At 41.0% G+C, this 18955-nt stretch overlaps 2 protein-coding genes across 7 annotated transcripts in view; one reads left to right on the top strand and one right to left on the bottom strand.

The window, feature by feature from the left end:
• Positions 1-18955, top strand: part of LRP11 (LDL receptor related protein 11) — a 61005-nt gene that overhangs the window by 25271 nt on the left and 16779 nt on the right. For 2 of the 4 annotated variants that reach the window (XM_045010969.1, XR_006578260.1), the window contains exons 5-8: positions 1294-1503; positions 2974-3144; positions 5107-5163; positions 8679-8777. In XM_045010969.1, coding sequence (XP_044866904.1) covers positions 1294-1503; positions 2974-3144; positions 5107-5163; positions 8679-8777 — 537 coding nt within the window. Of the gene's footprint in view, positions 1-1293; positions 1504-2973; positions 3145-5106; positions 5164-8678; positions 8778-9105; positions 10778-18955 lie in introns of those variants that run through there. The other 2 variants (XM_045010966.1, XM_045010967.1) reach the window with 2 other exon arrangements.
• The window catches only part of PCMT1 (protein-L-isoaspartate (D-aspartate) O-methyltransferase), a 52654-nt gene continuing 49648 nt past the window's right edge, over positions 15950-18955 (bottom strand). For all 3 annotated transcript variants that reach the window (XM_045010970.1, XM_045010971.1, XM_045010973.1), the window contains one exon: positions 15950-16756. In XM_045010970.1, coding sequence (XP_044866905.1) covers positions 16744-16756 — 13 coding nt within the window. In that variant the 3' untranslated portion in view covers positions 15950-16743. The remainder of the gene's footprint in view (positions 16757-18955) is intronic.

Here is an 18955-nt window from a genome sequence, read left to right as displayed (position 1 = left end):
CCAGGGTTCTTGTTTTCATCTGAAGGAATACCTGAGAGGTTGAACATCTAATGCAGAGTACACATCGCAAAAGTTGTACACTTTTCAAAAATTCAGAATGTTGGGATGTTTAAAAAGGATCTCTTATGGGATCCAGCCAATTCCCACTGCCTCGTTATCTTGCATCTCCCAACCCAGTTTACACCTCACACAACTTTGACTTTATGCCCTTCTTTTGTTCTGCAGTGGGACTATGCTGTAAAATGCTCTCTCTTCTTGATATGGTACATTGTTTATTAGGAGTGTAGTTAAGATTTAGAAAGGAATATAGTCCCAGGCTACATTAAATTGTCAGTTCTATCCACTCTCAGTTTTATGTAGTGGTGGTGGAGAGTGTTTTTATGAATTGAATTGGAATGATTGCACCTTCCCAACACCTGGGTATCTGAAGGAAGGATGGTCCAGTAGTTCGATGCTAACCTGGGATTCTGGAGACATGGGTGCAAGTCACTTAATTTCCCAGTGGCTCAGTTCCCCATCTGTAAAATGGGGATAGTTCTAGTATGGTGCTCAGACACTATTGTAATTGGGATCTAAGATAAGTACCTAAGATTGATTGATTGTTGTGGGTTTTGTGGCTGAAATGCTTAGACACTTCTTCAGAGATGTGCTACCCATTTTGTGAAATAATTAGAGGTTGACTGTGGGATCCTGGTAGCTTTAAACTTCTATAATCTTAATCCACGCTTTCTAATAAAGTGAAAAGCATGATCATTACATGTAGATTATTGTATTTTAGTTTTATATACTAGCGCTGCAAAAGCAGAGACATTAAAAGTTAATTTTATAATTATATCACATCACAGGGCGACCCATAGGATGTTTTCTCAGTTTAAAGAGAGTTTAGCAAAAAACAGGAGAGCAGAGAATCCTAAATCCAAAGAATTGGTTATTCTTGGTAGCAGATTTGCTCAGTAATGACATTGGTGAGATTAAGGAAAGCCTCATTTGATTCATTGCTGTAGCCATACATTGTTCACTCTGAGTTGTCACTTTTAAGAACATAACTCTTTTCAAGGGATTATCTAGTTGGAGCTATGCATCTAAATCCTCTGTAACAGAAAATTTAGAGTCAGCATCTCAGAAGGCAAAGAAAAACTGTCATATAATAGGGGTCTGAATGCTGAGTGGTATCAGAATGTGATAAACATGTTAAAACTCCCTCATGCCAAATTCTGCCATCTTTACTATCACAAAACTCCCATTCACTTTAATTCCATACAAAAATAATTGTTTTTATTTCCATTAATTCAGTCAGTCCTGGCCGAAAGACAGTGACTCATGCAGCTATCAGCACTGCCCAGCAAAGGATCGTAGGACTGACTAAAGATGCAGACAACTCTGTGGAAAACACCCAGAAAAACACTATAAGAAATCAACCACTACTACTTTCACTTGATGCAGACAAGTCTAACCAATCACTTTCTCAGGGACCAAAGAAACAAATCAGTGAGTTTATGCCAGGTAAGAATTAAAAAAAGAAATAGTTTCAGTTAGTCAGTCTTTATTAACCAAAAAAAGCACCTTTTATTATAGATGGCACTTAGTAATGTAGGTAATGTGGGGGAAATTGTAGGAAGTTAATAATTATACCTAAAAATTTACCTTTGAAGTTTGCCAGGCATCATTTCTAGCAGTTGGTAAAAAGAAAAGAAAAATTCCAAAATGTTAGAAATACAGTCTAACCAGTTTAGAGGCAAACAGTACAAAACACTCAAAGAGAGCAAATATGGAAAACTTCTGCTGTGGACTCTGCTGTTAATTATTTATATAGCAACATCAACATGCTAGGCAGTTTACAGGCACGTAGGAAAATAGTTTCAATGGGACTTCATACATAGGAAGGTACTATTTACTGTGAGGAAGGGTGATAGTATCTGCCCTGATGTGAACTGAGAGAAGGAAATTCTTTGTGTTATTATCTCTTCCCTTTTTAGAAATGCACTTTTAAGAGTATGACTAGCTGATGTAAATGTAGACAGGGCTGCCCAGAGGGGGGGGCAAGAGGGGCAATTTGCCCCAGACCCCGAGCCCCACGGGGGCCCCCACCAGAGTTTTTCGGGGCCCCTGGAGCGGGGTCCCTCACTCGCTCCGGGGTGCCCGGCAAACTCTTTCGGGGCCGAGTGCAGGAGCTTCTGCCGCTCCCGGTCTTCGCCGGCGGCGGGTCCATCTGCTCCGGGGCGGAAGGACCCCCCGCTGGCGAATTACCGCCGAAGATGGAGCGGGACCCGCCGCCGAAGTTCAGCCCGGTCTTCGGCGGTAATTCGGCGGCGGGGGGCCCTTCCCTTCCGGGACCCGCCGCCGAAGTGCCCCGAAGACCCGTGGCAGGGCCCCCCTCCGCCAAATTACCACCGAAGACTGGGCTGCGCTTTGGCGGCGGGTCCCGCTTCGGCGGTAATTCGGCGGCGGGGGGGTCCCCGCCACGGGTCTTCGGCGGCGGGTCCAGGAACGGAAGGGCCCCCCGCCGCCGAAGACCCCGGGCCCCCGGAATCCTCTGGGCGGCCCTGAATGTAGAGAAGGTTCAGTGTCTGATGTAGCACAGTCTTTTGTGACACCTTTGTATTTCTACCAGTGGAGACCAACAAAAAACCACCCTCCCTACATATTGTTGCCTTAGTAGACAAAGAGGCTTTTGTGAAGAAGATCACTGTTGGAAGTTACAGAACACTATCTTAGCAAAAGCTACAGAAGCTGCAGTGAAATCAGACCTTTCAATGCAGTCAAAGCGTAGGTAGTTCCCTTGCCAGGAAGCTGAAACAATCCAATATGGTTAACAAATGAAATTAACTAGAGCCTTTTATTAAAGAATAAGTTACAAGTACACAGAGAGTACAAGACCCTCACATTTTAATGGACTTTTAATGTTTAGATGTGAGCTTAGCTTCCAGAGATGCAACTGATTAGAAATATGGTTTTCTTTTCTTGTTGCAACAGAGCAGTGCTTGGTGCCCCCCGCTGCCGGCCCTTGTAAAGGGCACTTCCCTCGCTGGCACTTTGATGTTTCTTCAGGCACTTGCCTACATTTCATCTATGGTGGCTGCAAAGGGAATGAAAACAACTTCCTTCAAGAATCTGACTGCCTCAGTGAATGTGTAGAAATTCATGGTAAAAATGACCTCCGTTGGGAATAAGGGAATATATCTTTATAAAGGGTTTTATTTATTTATATTTGCTCCAGCAGTGTAAAATGAACTCTGCAACAAAGGCTCTTTAGAGGAATAACTTAAAATTCTCTATTCTGCCTGAAGTCCTTTTACCTCTTACATTTATTACTAACACCAAAGATTATAACTGAAAGTGAGAGGAAAATGGAATGGTAGCTTGTATTCAGTTTGTTTCCTTTGGCTATTGTCCACACTTCTGTATTGACAGTGTCAGTGTTTACCTCTGCTCAGTTGGTTTCTTGGTCAGCTTCCCATGTTAGCATGTGCCTTTCACACACAAAAAGAGGAAATGGAAAAACATTTCTAAAAATGGGAAACTGATTATAAAACCACAGAAATTGGTGTGGGGAGTCAGGAGCAGGAGTAGCACCTGAAACTACTTTTAACTCACTTTTTTAAGTGGGAAAGATTTCCAGCTGTCTTTCTTTAATTCTTGTGCTTTTACTGTTACTTTTTTATAAGTTTCAGTTAGAATTTAAACTGATTTCAGTTAAAGTTAAAAATGTCCTTGTAGAATAGAATCTCACTGATCTACTAACCCAGTACTTTTAACTAAAACCATGGTAATCTCTGCCCATATCTCAGCATTGTTATAATAGCTTACATTTCTCAGAATTCACTACTCTCACAGCATATGCTATAGCACATTTACTAGTATGCTAATATAAGAGTAACATAACTAAATGATACTTCTCAAAATAATTGAAAGCAAGTGCATTTTGTGATAAAGTACTCTTGAATTATCAGGGATTAAGCAAATAAACCTACTATGCAAGGATTAGTAATAACAATGGGTCTGCAGGGCACTCATGTACAGTTAGCAAGGTTCTGCAGTATCTCTTCATGTCCCATGGTGGGAAGTCTATGCTGATGAAGTACTGATAAAAATCTAAATCTCAGCACATTGGGGTTTGGGGTTTAAAAACGTCAATTATAAAAACGGTCAATTAAGAAATACAGGCTTGGCAGACAAGTACACATTTTTGGGATGAGATGTTTCCTTAAGACACAGTGTTGCTTTTTTCTGAAGAATTCTGAATAAATCCAGTAATACTTTGACACAAAATATTTATATGAAGCTGTGTGGTATGAGCACCTCAGCCTCAAATAATTTGGGCCTGAAGTCCTAGGTAGCAAACTCAAAGCACTGAAACTTATAGTCTAATCTACCTTGTGTTTGCTAGTACCGATGTGTTTCTACTGGTTTAGTGAGAAGAATCAATTACAGGATAGTCCCTTATTGCAAAAAATCCCAATAGTAACCAGCCTTGTGGTGATGTCAAATAGGGGAATGATGGTAAATTTTGTTTCTGGGCTTGCTGTCCTTCCTGGCTGAAGAGAGTGCCTTGATTGCACAATAGGGTCCCTCCAGCCAGCTGATGAGTGGAACTGTTAAGCTTTCAAGGAAACGTCTTCAGTCCTTTGCTTGAAAGATTGTAGTTTCACTTTTGGCACAGGCAGGGTTAAAGGAGTAAATCCCATCAAGGAAAGAAGGACCCCAGTCTTCAGTGAGGATAAAAAAGTGCTAACACTGAGGAGAGCTAAGGATAGCGTGAGTAGAAGCCATTCAGGCTTCCTCACACAAATCTATAAATGTACTTGTGTAATAAACAACACTCCCATTTTAGTACAGGTCCTCTCCTGAGTTGGCACGCCAAATTCTCTAGTGGTTCTCTGAGCTGGACCACATGTACATCATGTTTACACCTGTGAATAACAAGATGAGGCCCACCAAGCTAATTTTACGTGTGAGCTAAATCAAACTGACAGTATGTCTCCCAGGTGTTGCAAAGGTAGTGTTATAAACCACTGTGCCTCAAAAATATATTAAAATGAAGTCTTAATCTCAACCAATGAGAACTTTCTTTGCAAAATATGAATTTTTTAATGTATTCATTAACAGGTGCAATTTCACAACAGACTGCAACGGATCCGTCATCTCAGTCCAATTCAGAGCCAGGTTTGACTTGTTTTTAAATAATTATTTTGTATATTGTCACAAAATTATAGGTGAGGGAAGGTAAATGAAGTGGTTTAATAGATGCAATGGTTGGAAGTTGACACCAGGCAAAAATCAAACTAGAAATAAGTGGAAATTTTAATGGCAAGGGTAATTAACTATTGGAACAGCTTACATGAGGATGTGGTACATTCTCCATCACTTTGACTCTTTACATCAAGACTGGCAGTCCTTCAGTGGTATGCTCTAGTTCAGTGGGTCTTAACCTTTACTGCAGCCTGCACTCCTTTGGTTCCCAAAATACGTTCTTGCACCCTTTATCAAAAATTGTTGAAGTAGGTCAGTTCTTTAAACCTAGATATATTTTTTGTTTGTATATTACAGTAATTGTTAAAAAAAGTATAATGTTAATAAATACATAGGTTTGATGAAACAAAGTAGTTGTACTTAAGTGCCTGTGTTTAATTTGTGTTTTCGATGATTTACCTGCTAAAACAATCTGGCATGTCTCGCACCCCCAGAAAGGGCATCTCGCACCCCCGGGGGGGCGTGCACCCCAGGTTAAGAACCACTGCTCTAGTTCAACCATAAGGTATGGACTTGATGCAGTGTTATGCAGAAGGTCAGCCCTGGAAATCATAATGGCCCCTCCTGATCTTAATCTATGAAGAGAAGAGATTTTCTTTGTGATAAGAGGTTGCAGGAAGCAGTTTCTTACTCTTCCCTTTAAATTACAATGATCGTTAACAACACTAGTGGGGACATGTCACCCTTCCCTTCTCCCCTCCACTAGTGAGCTCCCCATCAGTGAACTTGCCTCTGGGTACTAAGATATTGGATAAATGAATCTCTTTGCTACATGTGCTCAGATACTATAATGATGGACAGCAATATAAAACTCTGTATTAAACCGATCCTTAATGTGTCTGACTGGACTAACTGTGGTGTGGATTATTTAGGACTCTGCCTACACTAGATGAATTACCTGTTGTTAACCATGGGCTAACTCACTGTCCCTACACTCTCTCCCCAATTGGTGTTGGAAATAGACCACAAATTAGACAAAGCTTGTGATAAAAAAGATATTAGACACCTTGTGCAGAGAGCACACTTTCTGCAACAGGGTCATGGCTTGGCTCTGTCTACACTAGTCCCCAAAACGTTTTCAACTGTCATTGACATCAGATTCTGGGGGACTGGCTGGGAACAGTGGTCAAAAGAGGGAAATTTCCCTCTGTAGACACACCCTCTGAGTTGTGTAATTCACACACCTTCTCCCCAAGAGACCAAACACATCACTTCTGTATTGCAGCTAAGTTGTTGTCCTAAAGCTGCTTTCCAGCATGGTGCTCACCATTGGCTGCCTATTGTGGTGCTATTACATTTGTGAGGTGGTGTGATAGAAGTTTGCTTGCAGCTAAGCACATTGGAATGGCAAGCTGGCTGGGAGCAGCAAGAGCAGCTCTAGCAATCACAGTCTGTGTAGGAGGCCTGAGTTTAGGAATGCCCCCAAGACTGTCACTTCTCGTGTATAAGTCACTGTAACAACGTTGCATTCCTCAGGTTTAGTGTCCCAACTGGTCTATGCCAACTGCCTTGCTGCACTGTTTGGTGAGGGAATCACAACCCTTCATTGAATCCCCAAGCCTCTACTTTACTCATGCTTCTGAGACACACAACTGCAGGAGTCACAACTTAAATGTAGCACCAATTTGTTATCCTATATAAACGCACACTGTATTGGGCACAGGCTAAAAAATAAGGTGAGAGTCATAAAATACAAATGCAACAAAGAGTCCTGTGGCAAAATAGAAATGTTAACTCCAGACGGACTGATAGTACTAAATGTACAGTTAGACAAGCAATACGCTGAAGTACACATTATGTCACATTAGGTAAAAAAATCCTTGCTCAGACTCAGTGCTCCTAAGTTATCTCAGCAAAACTGTCACCCAGCTTGTTTGCTCAGGGTCATACGTCCATGCAGGACTCAGGGGAATGTATTTCAAGACCCAGGAAGAGACTGTGCTAGGGTGAATGATACGTTTCAAAGGAAAACCAGATTCCTTTGTTCTTCAAAAATCTACACACACACTTTGTATGAAAGCACTACAGTTGCCCATTGTATCTTGTTCAAAAACCAGTCTGGAGTTGCCTCGTCTTTTTTTCGAGCCCACAACAGATATGGACACTAAGCAGTATTAGCTTTGATTGGCCTTGCCCAGCCTATATTAATAGCCATTTTCTTAATGATCCTACAACATGTCTTGTGATGGGTCTGTGTTGTTCCCCAAAATTTGTTCCCCCAAATTCTCCCACTTTTGCTAGATGAACCTCTATAAGCTGTTGGCCCTAAAACTTGCATTGTCTTGGCATGATAGAGATTTGAAAATATTCATCCTTTAGATCGAAAGTGAGAATGTTGATGGGTCTAGGCTACGTCTACACTATGGAGCCATATCAGCCTAGCTATGGCAGCATAGCCCTCTAGTGTAGATGCAGCCTGCACTGGCAGAAATTTTTCTGCTGCTGTAGGAACACTGTCTCCCCAAATGACATTCTCTATGCCAACTGAAGCACTTTTTTGTTGACATAGTTGCATCTACACGGGGGTTCTGTCGGCATAGCTTGTGGGTTTTTTCACACCCCTAACTGACATAGCTATGCCGGTATAAGTTATAAGTGTAGACCAAACTGCAGCCTGTCACTTTCATTAAGTCACCCTGTTACTGCATCATAGATTACATAAGATTGCAAAGCCATGAGTGGAGACTATGGGCTGAATTCTGTAGAACCTGTGTAAGCAAAACTGCTATTATGGATAGGCTAACCACCACCTCAACTTTAACAGTTCCTTAACAGCAATAAAACACGTGCTTTCTTATCCCTTTACAGTCTAGAAACAACACAGTTTTTTAGCAGCTATTCTACATTAAGTTGGAGAGCCCAAATCAACACATTCACCCTCCTTAGAATACCTTTCCCACATATTTATAACCTCCTGAAAGTATTTAGCTATAGTACTATAAGATTTGGATGTTGGAGAGGGAGATGGGTCAGAGTTAAGGGTATTTGTGGGACCTAACTGAATTTCCTGACTTACAAAACTTGATTTTTTTCAAAACTGTAACCAGAATTAGAAATGTCCTGGTTTTCAAGTATTTATAGCTCTCTTCTGTGGTGTTTTAACTGATATTTGGTTACAACCCTAATGACGTCTTAGTGAAATTTTTTGTCTGGAACTTATATCTATCTCTTAGCCAATACATACTGAAATTACCTATGCATGGCTGAAGTTTGTTGTAGTTGGTGCATGATGTAGGGGGATTTTTCTTTGTAACTTAAGTTTAAAAAAAATTATTTCAAAACATATACGGATCAGCAGCTCTTAACCTGGAGTATGGTAAATTTATCCACTTGCACCTTGAGTAGATTGTCACATGATTCAGAGACAAATCCATTTCCTCAATCACTGAATTGTAATATTGATCTCTCTCTTGCTTGATTTTATGCAGCTAATAGTTCCTCAGGGAAAAGGACAGATACAAACGAAAATGGCATTGTTGTGTCAAAAAGTGATCAGGCTGCAGGGGGGCATCCAGTCCCAGAAACAGGTAAGACTGATATATATTTAATCTACAGATTTTCTCTTATTTCTGATCTTTAAAATCAGATCATCATCAGCTCAGCTAGTATTTTTCAGGAAGATGTGACAGACCCAGATAAAAATAATAAGGAAAGGAGTAATATGCTACCTTAGCAACAATACTGTTAATACATGTGATTTATATGTCATAGTTTCCCAGTGTAGGGTGCACAAGATAGTTCTGCATTACTTCAGCCAGGCTGGGTGCTATTGCTTAAAAAATGCAAGAGAACTGTAATTTTCCCCCACCCCATTTTTGGTATGTTAAAGTGTAAACTTTCTTAACCTCTCTCTAGGTGCTGTGCTACCCCTGGCTTTAGGCTTGGCCATCACTGCTTTGCTGCTGCTTATGGTTGCTTGTCGGCTGCGTTTGGTGAGACAGAAACTTAAAAAAGCTCGCCCCATTACATCTGAGGAGTCTGACTACCTCATAAATGGGATGTATCTATAAAGATGGGATTTAGGTTGCTTGTTTTTTCCACTTCGCAATTTTCCATAAGCCTCTGCCTCCAGCAAATGACTCTCTCTTTAATAAGACTTCAAGCTTTTAAAAAAAAAAAAAACCTTCTAGAAACCTCTCTTTAAAGTCTGCAAGGTGAGAAATCTGTTTGCCCCCTTTGGTTATATAGTAGATTTTTCTATTAATTACCAAGTCCAATTAGTAATTTGGATTAAATCCTGCTGGGGTTAAAAAAAAAATCAATGCAGGCTATGCCTAAAAATAACCATGTTTTTATCGTATGCAGAAAATGCTGCAGGTCGGAGAGCCCACCACTGGATTTCAGAGTATCTTAGTCTTACACCTCATTTACTCCCATTCAGGAACACAGCTGGACATAGTTGTGTTTCATGTCCGATAGTAGCCCAGAATTAGAGTAATTGGGATACAGCGAATCAGGATGGAGACCCGCTGACAGAACTGTGTAGGAAAGTCAACACCTTGCCTTGCTCCTCTCACTGGAGAGTTGCCCTCTAAAATATACACACTGTTGTTCAGCAAGTTCATTTACCATCTGAGGAAGATTTGCGCATCTGTTAAAAATGCAGCTTATGCACGGGAAATGTTTTTGTCTTTGTTAATTAATAGCAATCTGCATCTAAGCAAAGTGCCACCTTTTGAATTGCAGTTTTGATTTTTAAAAAGTATTCCCTATCCTGCATAGCTTAAATCCCTTTACAGCTAGGACTCAAAAATGCAAACATGTAATATTCCAGTGAAAAATATCAGCACGTTTGGACCTACTCAGTGCCAACAGCACATGTGTGAGATCATGGGACTGTCCCCTCCCCTAAAGATCATAGCTTGTTCACCTTTTCCATCCCTAAGCCAACACACAGAATTTCTAAAGAGATACATGCAGTGACTTTGGTTTGTGCTTGGCCTGGCCATACCTTTGTTAGAGGACAGGATTTGTTCTATTCAGTGTTGTCAGTAATAAGTGAAGTTAGTTCCAACCAGACTTACACAATCAGTGCGATTGCTGCTTCTACTTCAGTGGGCTTGATACTCAGGACTAAACTTTCCATATAAATACAGATGAGACGTTCCTGCTTCTGGAGAAATTTAAGAATCTTGGCAATTGAACCCTCAGCTCCCAGCAAAGCTTTAAAGCTTCAGTGGCTATCCCAATAAAAATCTCCTAGAACTAGAGCAAGTAATTGATGTGTGAATGAATTTAAAATGTGCTAACAGTAAAATGTGTTCAATACATGTTAAATATATACTGTGCTGCTTATCCTGTTTGTCTGAATGTGCAAGGGTGTCACATCCATCAAGAGTCCCAGTAAAAAAATCAAGACAGATGAGGTATGCATCTTTTTGTATGTCGTCCTTTGTACTTCAAGGAATTAAAGTCAATTTGAATATTGCTGTGGTATACAAATCACTAATCAAAAAGCCCATGATGTTCAAGTCTTGATTACCTTTATGAAAAATAATAGCGATAATAAACTTCTTTTATTCTTAAATTTTTTCATTGTGTTCATTAGCAGTTAAAGTTTAAATTCTTGTGTTAACATTGTCCTCGCCAGACAGCTTGCATTTTCTGGAGGGAAGGAGAGATCAAACTATCATGTCAGTAGTGTATTTCCCCCTTCCTAAACAGCATTAAAAGGGGCTGAAGTTTATATTTCCCAGAGTGGATTAATTTCAATCAAAACAATTTAAATCACTGATTTTAATCATATTTTGCATTTATACTTCTTAGTTATTTTCCTGAAGGTAGGTTGATTTTTATCATTAAGCCATGTTGATTTGCAACCCAATATTGTACAGTTGAACCCTGTTATGTCGCCGGCCTAGGGGTTTGCCAAAAATAGTCCAGATAACCGATGATCGAGATAAACCCCTATCCACCCCCCCCACCCCTGAACTCCCCGCCCTCTCTCCAACACCCCCTCCCTGCCCTCTTACCGCGGTGCCTGCACGTGGCTGGATCCGGCGTGGCTGGACGGGGAAGCGGGCCGGGCGGCTGTGGACGGGGACCCAGAGCCGGGCAGCCAAAGAAGCGGGACCCGGTAAGCAGGCCGGGCGGCAGGCAAAGCAGGACCGGGTAAGCGGGGCCGGGCGGCAGGCGAAGCGGGGACCGGGTAAGCGGGGCGGGCGGGCGGCAGGCGAAGCGGGGCCGGGCAGGGACCAGGTATGCGGGGCCGGCGGGCGGGGACGGGCAGGGACCGGGTATGCGGGGCCGGGCGGGCGGGCGGCGAAGCAAAGCCTGGCGGTGGGGCGGGCGGCAAAGCAGGGACCGGCGAAGCGGAGCCGGGCGGGCAGGCGGCAGGCAAAGCGGGGACCAGGTATGCGGGGCCGGGCGGGGCCGGGCAGGGACCAGGTATGCGGGGCCGGGCTGGCGGGGACGGGCAGGGACCGGGTATGCGGGGCCGGGCGGGCGGGCGGCGAAGCGGAGCCGGGCGGAGGGGCGGGCGGCAAAGCGGGGACCGGCGAAGCGGAGCCGGGCGGGCAGGCGGCAGGCAAAGCGGGGACCAGGTATGCGGGGCCGGGCGGGGCCGGGCAGGGACCGGGTGTGCGGGGCCGGGCTGGCGGGGCTGGGCAGGGACTGGGTATGCGCGGGCAGGGACGGGCAGGGACCGGGTATGCAGGGCCGGGCGGGCGGCTGGGGACGCGGGGAGCGGGCGGCTGGGGAACCGCGCGGCTGGAGAGCCAGGGAGCGGGCGGCTGGGGACGCGGGGAGCCGGGCTCGAGATATTAGGGTTGGGCAAATCGACATAAGGGATGAGAAACCCATAAGATAAAGAGGGAGTTTGGCGGTTCCACTTGTAAAACCTCGAGTTAATAGGATTGGCAAGTTAACCGAGGTCGAGATAAATGGGTTCGACTGTATTTATATTAAATTTGGTGCTTTTTCCTAACCAGAGGGATGCACTATATCAATACACATTTAAACAATTTTATAACTTAATTTTTACATTGTATTGTTGGGAAAGGGTGCATCATGCATTTCTTATTTACTAGATGATTGACTTTTTATGTCTGATTTGTGTCAAACTCTATTTGGATGGAACAGAGACCTTTGAAGTTTTCCAAAACACACACAAATACAGAGCATTAGCCACCACAGCACAACAAATTATTAGGGAACTCATGTGGGAGACCCAGCTTCGAGTCACTACTTGGAAGTAGGCAGAGGACTTGAACCTGGGTCTGTTACAGCCCAGGTAAATAACTGCACCAGCAGGCTACAGCCACACTCTGCTGTCTTAATCTCTCCTGCTGAAGCTGTTCCACTTTGTATAACTAATTAAATGACCTATAGAAAGTCGCTTTTCCAATGACTAATTGTTGGGGCACTCACCTGAGATATGGTAGCCTCAAGTTAAAGTTCCTACTCATTGAAATATTTAATTTATACGAAGTGGAACAGCTCCAACACTAAAGACCCCAGAATAATAATAATGCTTTCTATCTCACAGGGGTGTTGTGAGCCATGCTACATTAAAGATTGTGATGTGCTTTGAGATCACCAATGAAAAGCACTGTACAGTAACTCCTCACTTAAAGTCGTCCCAGTTAATGTTGTTACATTACTGATCAATTAGGGAACGTGCTCATTTAAAGTTGTGCAGTGCTCCCGTCTAAGGTCCTTTGGCAGCCGCCTGTTTTGTCTACTGCTTGCAGGAAGAGCAGCCCGTTGCAGCTGGCTGGTGGGGGCTTAGAACCAGAGTGGACCGGCAGCCCCCTATCAGCTCCCTGCTCCTCTAAGTTCCCTGTACAGCAGTTGCCTGCCCCCACTCCCATGTGCTGCTCCCCAAGACTCCTGCTTGCTGTGCCGGGGGGAGGGAAGAGGGAGGCTAATATCAGAGTGTCCCCCTCCCTCCTGCACCCCACTTACCCCATCTTCCATAGAGCAGGGCTCAGGACAGAGGGAGCTTGCAGCAGCTGGGGTCTCAGCAAGCTGATCTAATTAACAAGGCAGTGTACTTAAGGGAAATGCACATCTCTCTCTCTCTCTCACACATAGTGTGTGTGTCTGTGATGCTCTCTCCCCTCTCTCCATTCCTGCTGCCTTGCAGAGTGAGAGAATTAACCCTTGAGGGCTCAGCCAATTGCTAGTTCGTCATTTAGCAGTAAGGGAAATATCCCACCCTCTGACTCCTGCACCTCAACCAAGCTTCACAATCATAATCACTGTGTACCAGTATTAAATTGTTTGTTTAAAACTTTTTTTTGTGTGGGTGGTCTTTTGTCTGGTGAAAAAAATTTCCCTGGAACTTAACCCCCTCATTTACATTAATTCTTATGGGGAAATTGGATTTGCTTAACACCATTTCGCTTAAAGTCGCATTTTTCAGGAACATAACTACAACATCAAGTGAGGAGTTACTGTATAAGAAATGTTTTGCCGCCTTTTTTGGGAATTTAACCACAAAAGTCAAGGTTTTTGTTGTTTTTTATATATAGTTTTTTGGCAATGAGGGTAGGTGGTGTGGAGTGGGGGAGGAAAAATGCTGTGTTAACCTGCATAGTGTTTTTAAAAACTTATGTCAAGGGCACATGGTGCTTTGGATGGGTCCCTCATGGGTTGGATATTTTTTCAGATCAAAATAAATTGTAAGCAACACAGAGGTCTTTTGAGCATGCCAGCAAGTACAATCAGAGTACTTCAGTTGAGAAGTGATGGTAGGTACTTTATTTTAATACCAAGGTTTTTTCTCCTCTTGGCAGCAATGATATTGGTAGCTCAGTTTTTTCCTGTTTAATCTTCAAGATAACTCTCCTAATGGCACTGATGTTCCACTGAATCCCACAACAAAATTAGGCCCAGTCTACAAGCCCTAATTCTGAACTCATTGACATGTGAATCACACTTAACACCCATCAGTACAAGGAATTAACACAATATAAAGCTGATGTGAAATCATAATCAGGCTTAATATCTCAAGTATCTGGGTACAACCAAATCAGGTCAGTAATTAACTGAAGCCAGAGGCAAATTCACACATATAGGTCTTCATTTAGGACATGACCAGAAATAACATGTACATGGCCTTTATATTTCTTTTTGGACACAAGAATGATCAGAATGTGACAGGGAGACTTGATGCAAAACTCTTTGAAGAGAAAAAAATTACTCATATGGGTTCCTCTCACTTAATTTTATTTGGCAAAAGTAGCAATTCAGATAGTTTATACCTCATTTATTCAAGCTCTTCAAATCCTCTTCCTTTCAACTTCTCTTCTCCAAGAAGCCTTTAGACCAAAACCATTGCTTCATTCACCATGGAGGAATCTCAACTTTCAGACTCTCTCAACGCTACCCCTAGATTCAGATTAAAGTAATGTGGCAAGCATCACCCCTTCCTGTGGAACACACATTCTAGCCCCCAACACCCTTAGTCCCAGAAGTCTTATAGCTCCTGCAATGTGGGTCTTTTACACAGAAAATTTCAGATCATGTCTACCACCTCATCCAACATACACTTTGTCTAGAGAGGAGAATTTGGATACATTTGCATTCTCATTCTTAATTTAACTGATTAAATTAGTGAGAAGAGGCAAAGTTAAGAACTCAGTAAATTAGAATGACAGTGACCAAAAGGCTAAAAATTAGGATTAAGATGGTGTTATCTGCTGAGATATTTTATCCTGCTGCATGCATCATTTCAGATATTTCACTTCAATACTAAGAATATATTCACAGTTGATTGTCAATTAGCACAAATTTGACATCAGATACAAACCCATTTTTCTTCATTGTATTTTCTAGAACAAGCACTAAGTAATCAAGTGACTTTCTTAATTTGAAATTAGTCTCCTTTATAGGATTAATGTTGTGTATGTGCTCCCAAGCTTCAATTGAAAGATCAGGGGGAGGTGGTATATTAGCCTCCTAAATGTCTAAATTAATGATATGACAAATATATTTTACACAGGAATAGGAGGGACTGACCTTCACATGAAGGTAATTTACTTGTTCTTTCACATTTCAAAGGCTTTTCAATAATACCCTTCATACTTTCAATGATTAATTCTATCACAGAAAATATGTCAAACAAAAGCAGGCTGAATATTTTTCAAAAAGAAACAGTGGCCTCTTTGAACCAAATCACACAGGTTCTTATTCATCTAGCTCTGCTTCTTTGTAATAAAAAAGGCAAAGAGCTTAACATATATTTTACCACTCAAAAGCTAGTGATCAGGAGTTGCAGGAAGAATACATACACCCCTCTAAAGCAATCCAAGAGTTATAACGTTTTTAAAGTGCTTTGGGTTTTCCTGATGTCATTAACTGCAGCAAACAAAACATAAAACCTGGGTCTTGAGAATGTAAAATAAAAGGCTTTAAATTACTCTTTTAAATGGAGAGTTGTAGTGTTTACACACACCCACCCACCCCCATATATTTATTTGGTCAGGGTTTTGGGATCCATCAGTTCTTCAGTATTTATCAGCTTTTTTTCCTCTTCTATAAAAATTTAAGTTCCCCTAAAACATTAATCCAAATTTGTTCCATCACTACCTGTAGTTGGAAGAAGAAAGTAGATAATACTGCAGAGATTTTACGTCAAAAGCAGCTAATTTTTAAATATGGATGTTAATTTTATTGGAGTACAGTGTTCTGCATTTCAAGCAGTTATATTTAACATACTGATCCTGATCTCCCATACAAGAAGCACACAAAACCCTTTTTGCTTTTAACTTTATTTGGCAAAGCAGCACTGCATAAACTGTTCAGTGTTTAGGACATAGCTTACACAGCATTTGTTATGTTAAATTCATATAGATATCAGCAGTGAGCTACAAAACAATACTGAGCTACATGTTTCCTCTAATTTTTTTTTTTGACAAGGAAGGAAAAAACTATGTCAGTTATGTCCAACCTGAACCATAGAGTTTATAACAAGAGCTGTCATCTCTGATGTCGTGAAGTTTAATATATATACAAATGCCCACTTTCAAGGTAATAACGCAGCTGATTGCATCTACTACATGCTAGTCTATGACACCGTGTCACAAGCTTTAAAAAGGAAGTTCATCTCATTTTCTTAGTAACATTTAGCAGACATCTGAACATAGAGAACCTGCCATTGTGTGTGTAGTGTTATAAGGTGCACAGAAGCAATTTTACCAAGGAACAATGGAGCTGAAATAAAGTGTTCAAAAAGTATCTGCCATCAAAATTAAAGAGTTCACAAACTGTAGGTCTGCATTTTTGCAGAAATTCATTTCTTTAACCAGATGAAAGTAAAAAAGGCATGTTAAAAAGAAACAGCCCAAATTTAAACTTTCCATCAACTCTTTGCCAGATTTGCCTTAAGCCTCTAAAAAAAAGGAAATAAAAACACCACGCTTTTCCATGCTGATAACAGTATAACAAAATCCAAAACAAGCTGCAATGCTGTTGGTTTTCAAAAAGCTTTTAGAACTGGAGATGGGCAGTCCACTGTAACACTATGTTTGGGTCAAGATGATGTAGCTTTTATAATTCATCCCTGCAGAAAGAAAATAAACGCAGTTATATTCTTCTTCCCACGGAGTTCACTCTTGCAATTTTGATATTTAATCAATGAATATGCCACAGTGCTCAAATACAGCAGAAGAACTTCAGAAAACTCTTCAAGTATTTAAGCCACACGGCAAATCAACAGCAATCCAATAGCACCTCATACTACTAAAAAGTGAAATACGGATCTACTGTGCAATATGGGTCCCTGTTCCTTCTTTTTAAAGTATATCATTTGCTTCCACGAACAAGTCAATTAAAAAGCTTAAAAAAATACATGACTACCTGCCATCTGAAGAAGTGACTGTCTTACACATTGGGCAATTTACTGGAGAGAGACTTGTCTGAAATTATGGTCCAATTATTCTTGTTACCTGCACAAAAGGCTGCAAAATGTGAAACTTGAGTTCAAAGTTAAACTTTAGTTGCAGTGTCTGGTCAGTGCTGGGCACATCTCACTCTGAAGAAGAAGTGGAGAGAATTTGGCACTATCTATATTTTCTGTCTGTTTATGTCACAGAGCAACTTTATCAGCTCCTGAAGAAACTACTCAGGCCAGGGCTACATAATGCGTGCCTTCAGCTACTGAGCAGGTGATTAAAACCAGGGAGGAATAAAGACTCAGACTAAAGTAAAAGACAAAGTAATAGACCAACACCTGTCAGGAATGGTGTAGATAATATTAGTCCTGCCATGAGTGCAAGGGACTGGACTAGATGACCTATTGAGGTCCCTTTCAGTACTATGATTCTATGAGGAGGAAGTAATAAAATAGCTTCTCTAATCATGTTTTGATCACTAGGATGACCCCAGAACATCAAGGTTTCTATTATTAATATTGGGTTAAACAGTGAAATACAGAACCCATATTCCAACTGTGAAACCAGGATACATTAGTGACTGAATTCTGTACCCCCAAAATTCTTTTTTTTTAAAGCATTAGTTTTAAATCAAGTATTTTCCTACCAAAGTTGATATTTATGAACAATTCCAACATCATGAGGAAGTTTGATTACCGTAACAGAAGTAAGTTTGCCTTTACCTTCAGAGAATAAATGCTCCATATAATGGCAAAACATTTGCCCCAGTTATGAGTAGTCTACCTCATTAATATTAGAAAAGGCACACGTTTTTATTAAGAGCAACTTCACTAATGAGATTCTTGGAAGAATACAATAGTATTTCAATCTACTAATGCAAGCCAGCACACAAAATATATGGCTACATGCATACAAGCAAAAGAGTGTTCAGATCCCAAAGAGGATGCATTTGGAGCCATAGCATGGAATGACAGCATACGCAACTTCTTAAAGTCAACTGAAAGGCTTTTACCTAGCAAGACTAGAATTTAAAGTTTGAGTTTTCTCCTGAAGTTGTTATTAATTCCTAAAGCAGGCAGGCAGCTTCAATCCTTACAGTAATTGTCTGCTTAGTTTTAGGTCTCAGAGGAACATTTTAAGTGCAATGCAGATGGATTTAGTGGTGCAATTAAAGACAATGTTGATCATATGGCTAAATTCTGCTATTTCGTTTAATATTTACAACAGAAAAAAAGTAAAGATAATTCTTGCATTCTGGCAAAGCTTCCTGTGCCTAGTTGGTTAATGGGATTTCAACACTGAAAGATCTGCAATATCAAGGCACAAAGGCAGTATTACAACATATTAAGCCTGACATTAACTGTGGCAAGAATAATTTTTTTTGTAGTTTAAAAAAAAAAATAGTTCTGTCTTCAAGCACTGACAGTGGCAGACAATTTCCCACCCCCATCAATGTAATTTGGCATGATTTTGTCTACTATCATTAATGCATTGAGCTTATTTAATTTGAAGTTATTTTGCTTAGCAATACAAATGTGTTCTTAGTACTCAAATTCATGGCAAATGGAATACTGCAGTATAAATAATTTGCCATTTTATTTTTGTTTAGTGCTATGTTAAGTATATCCTGAAAAAGGTTAATCTAACTTCCTGTAAATACAAGTAAATTTTAGCATGAAAATACCCTTTAAAATTAGTACTAGTATTCATATCTCTGCATATTAAAATCTACATTAATAAAGTGCAGCAGCTGGTATCTACTGAGTTTTACTTGATCTTCAGTGTCCAAATCAAAGAATGTCCATGCCAGTTCATAGTAAGACGTGATATATTTTATGCATTTGAATTGTGCTAGTTATTTTCCAATA

This window comes from Mauremys mutica, chromosome 3 (genome assembly GCF_020497125.1).
Source record: "Mauremys mutica isolate MM-2020 ecotype Southern chromosome 3, ASM2049712v1, whole genome shotgun sequence".
In the NCBI taxonomy this organism is placed as follows: Eukaryota; Metazoa; Chordata; order Testudines; family Geoemydidae; genus Mauremys; species Mauremys mutica.
The sequence above is the reverse complement of the archived record's forward strand: the minus strand, read 5'-3'. Positions and strand labels throughout refer to the sequence as shown.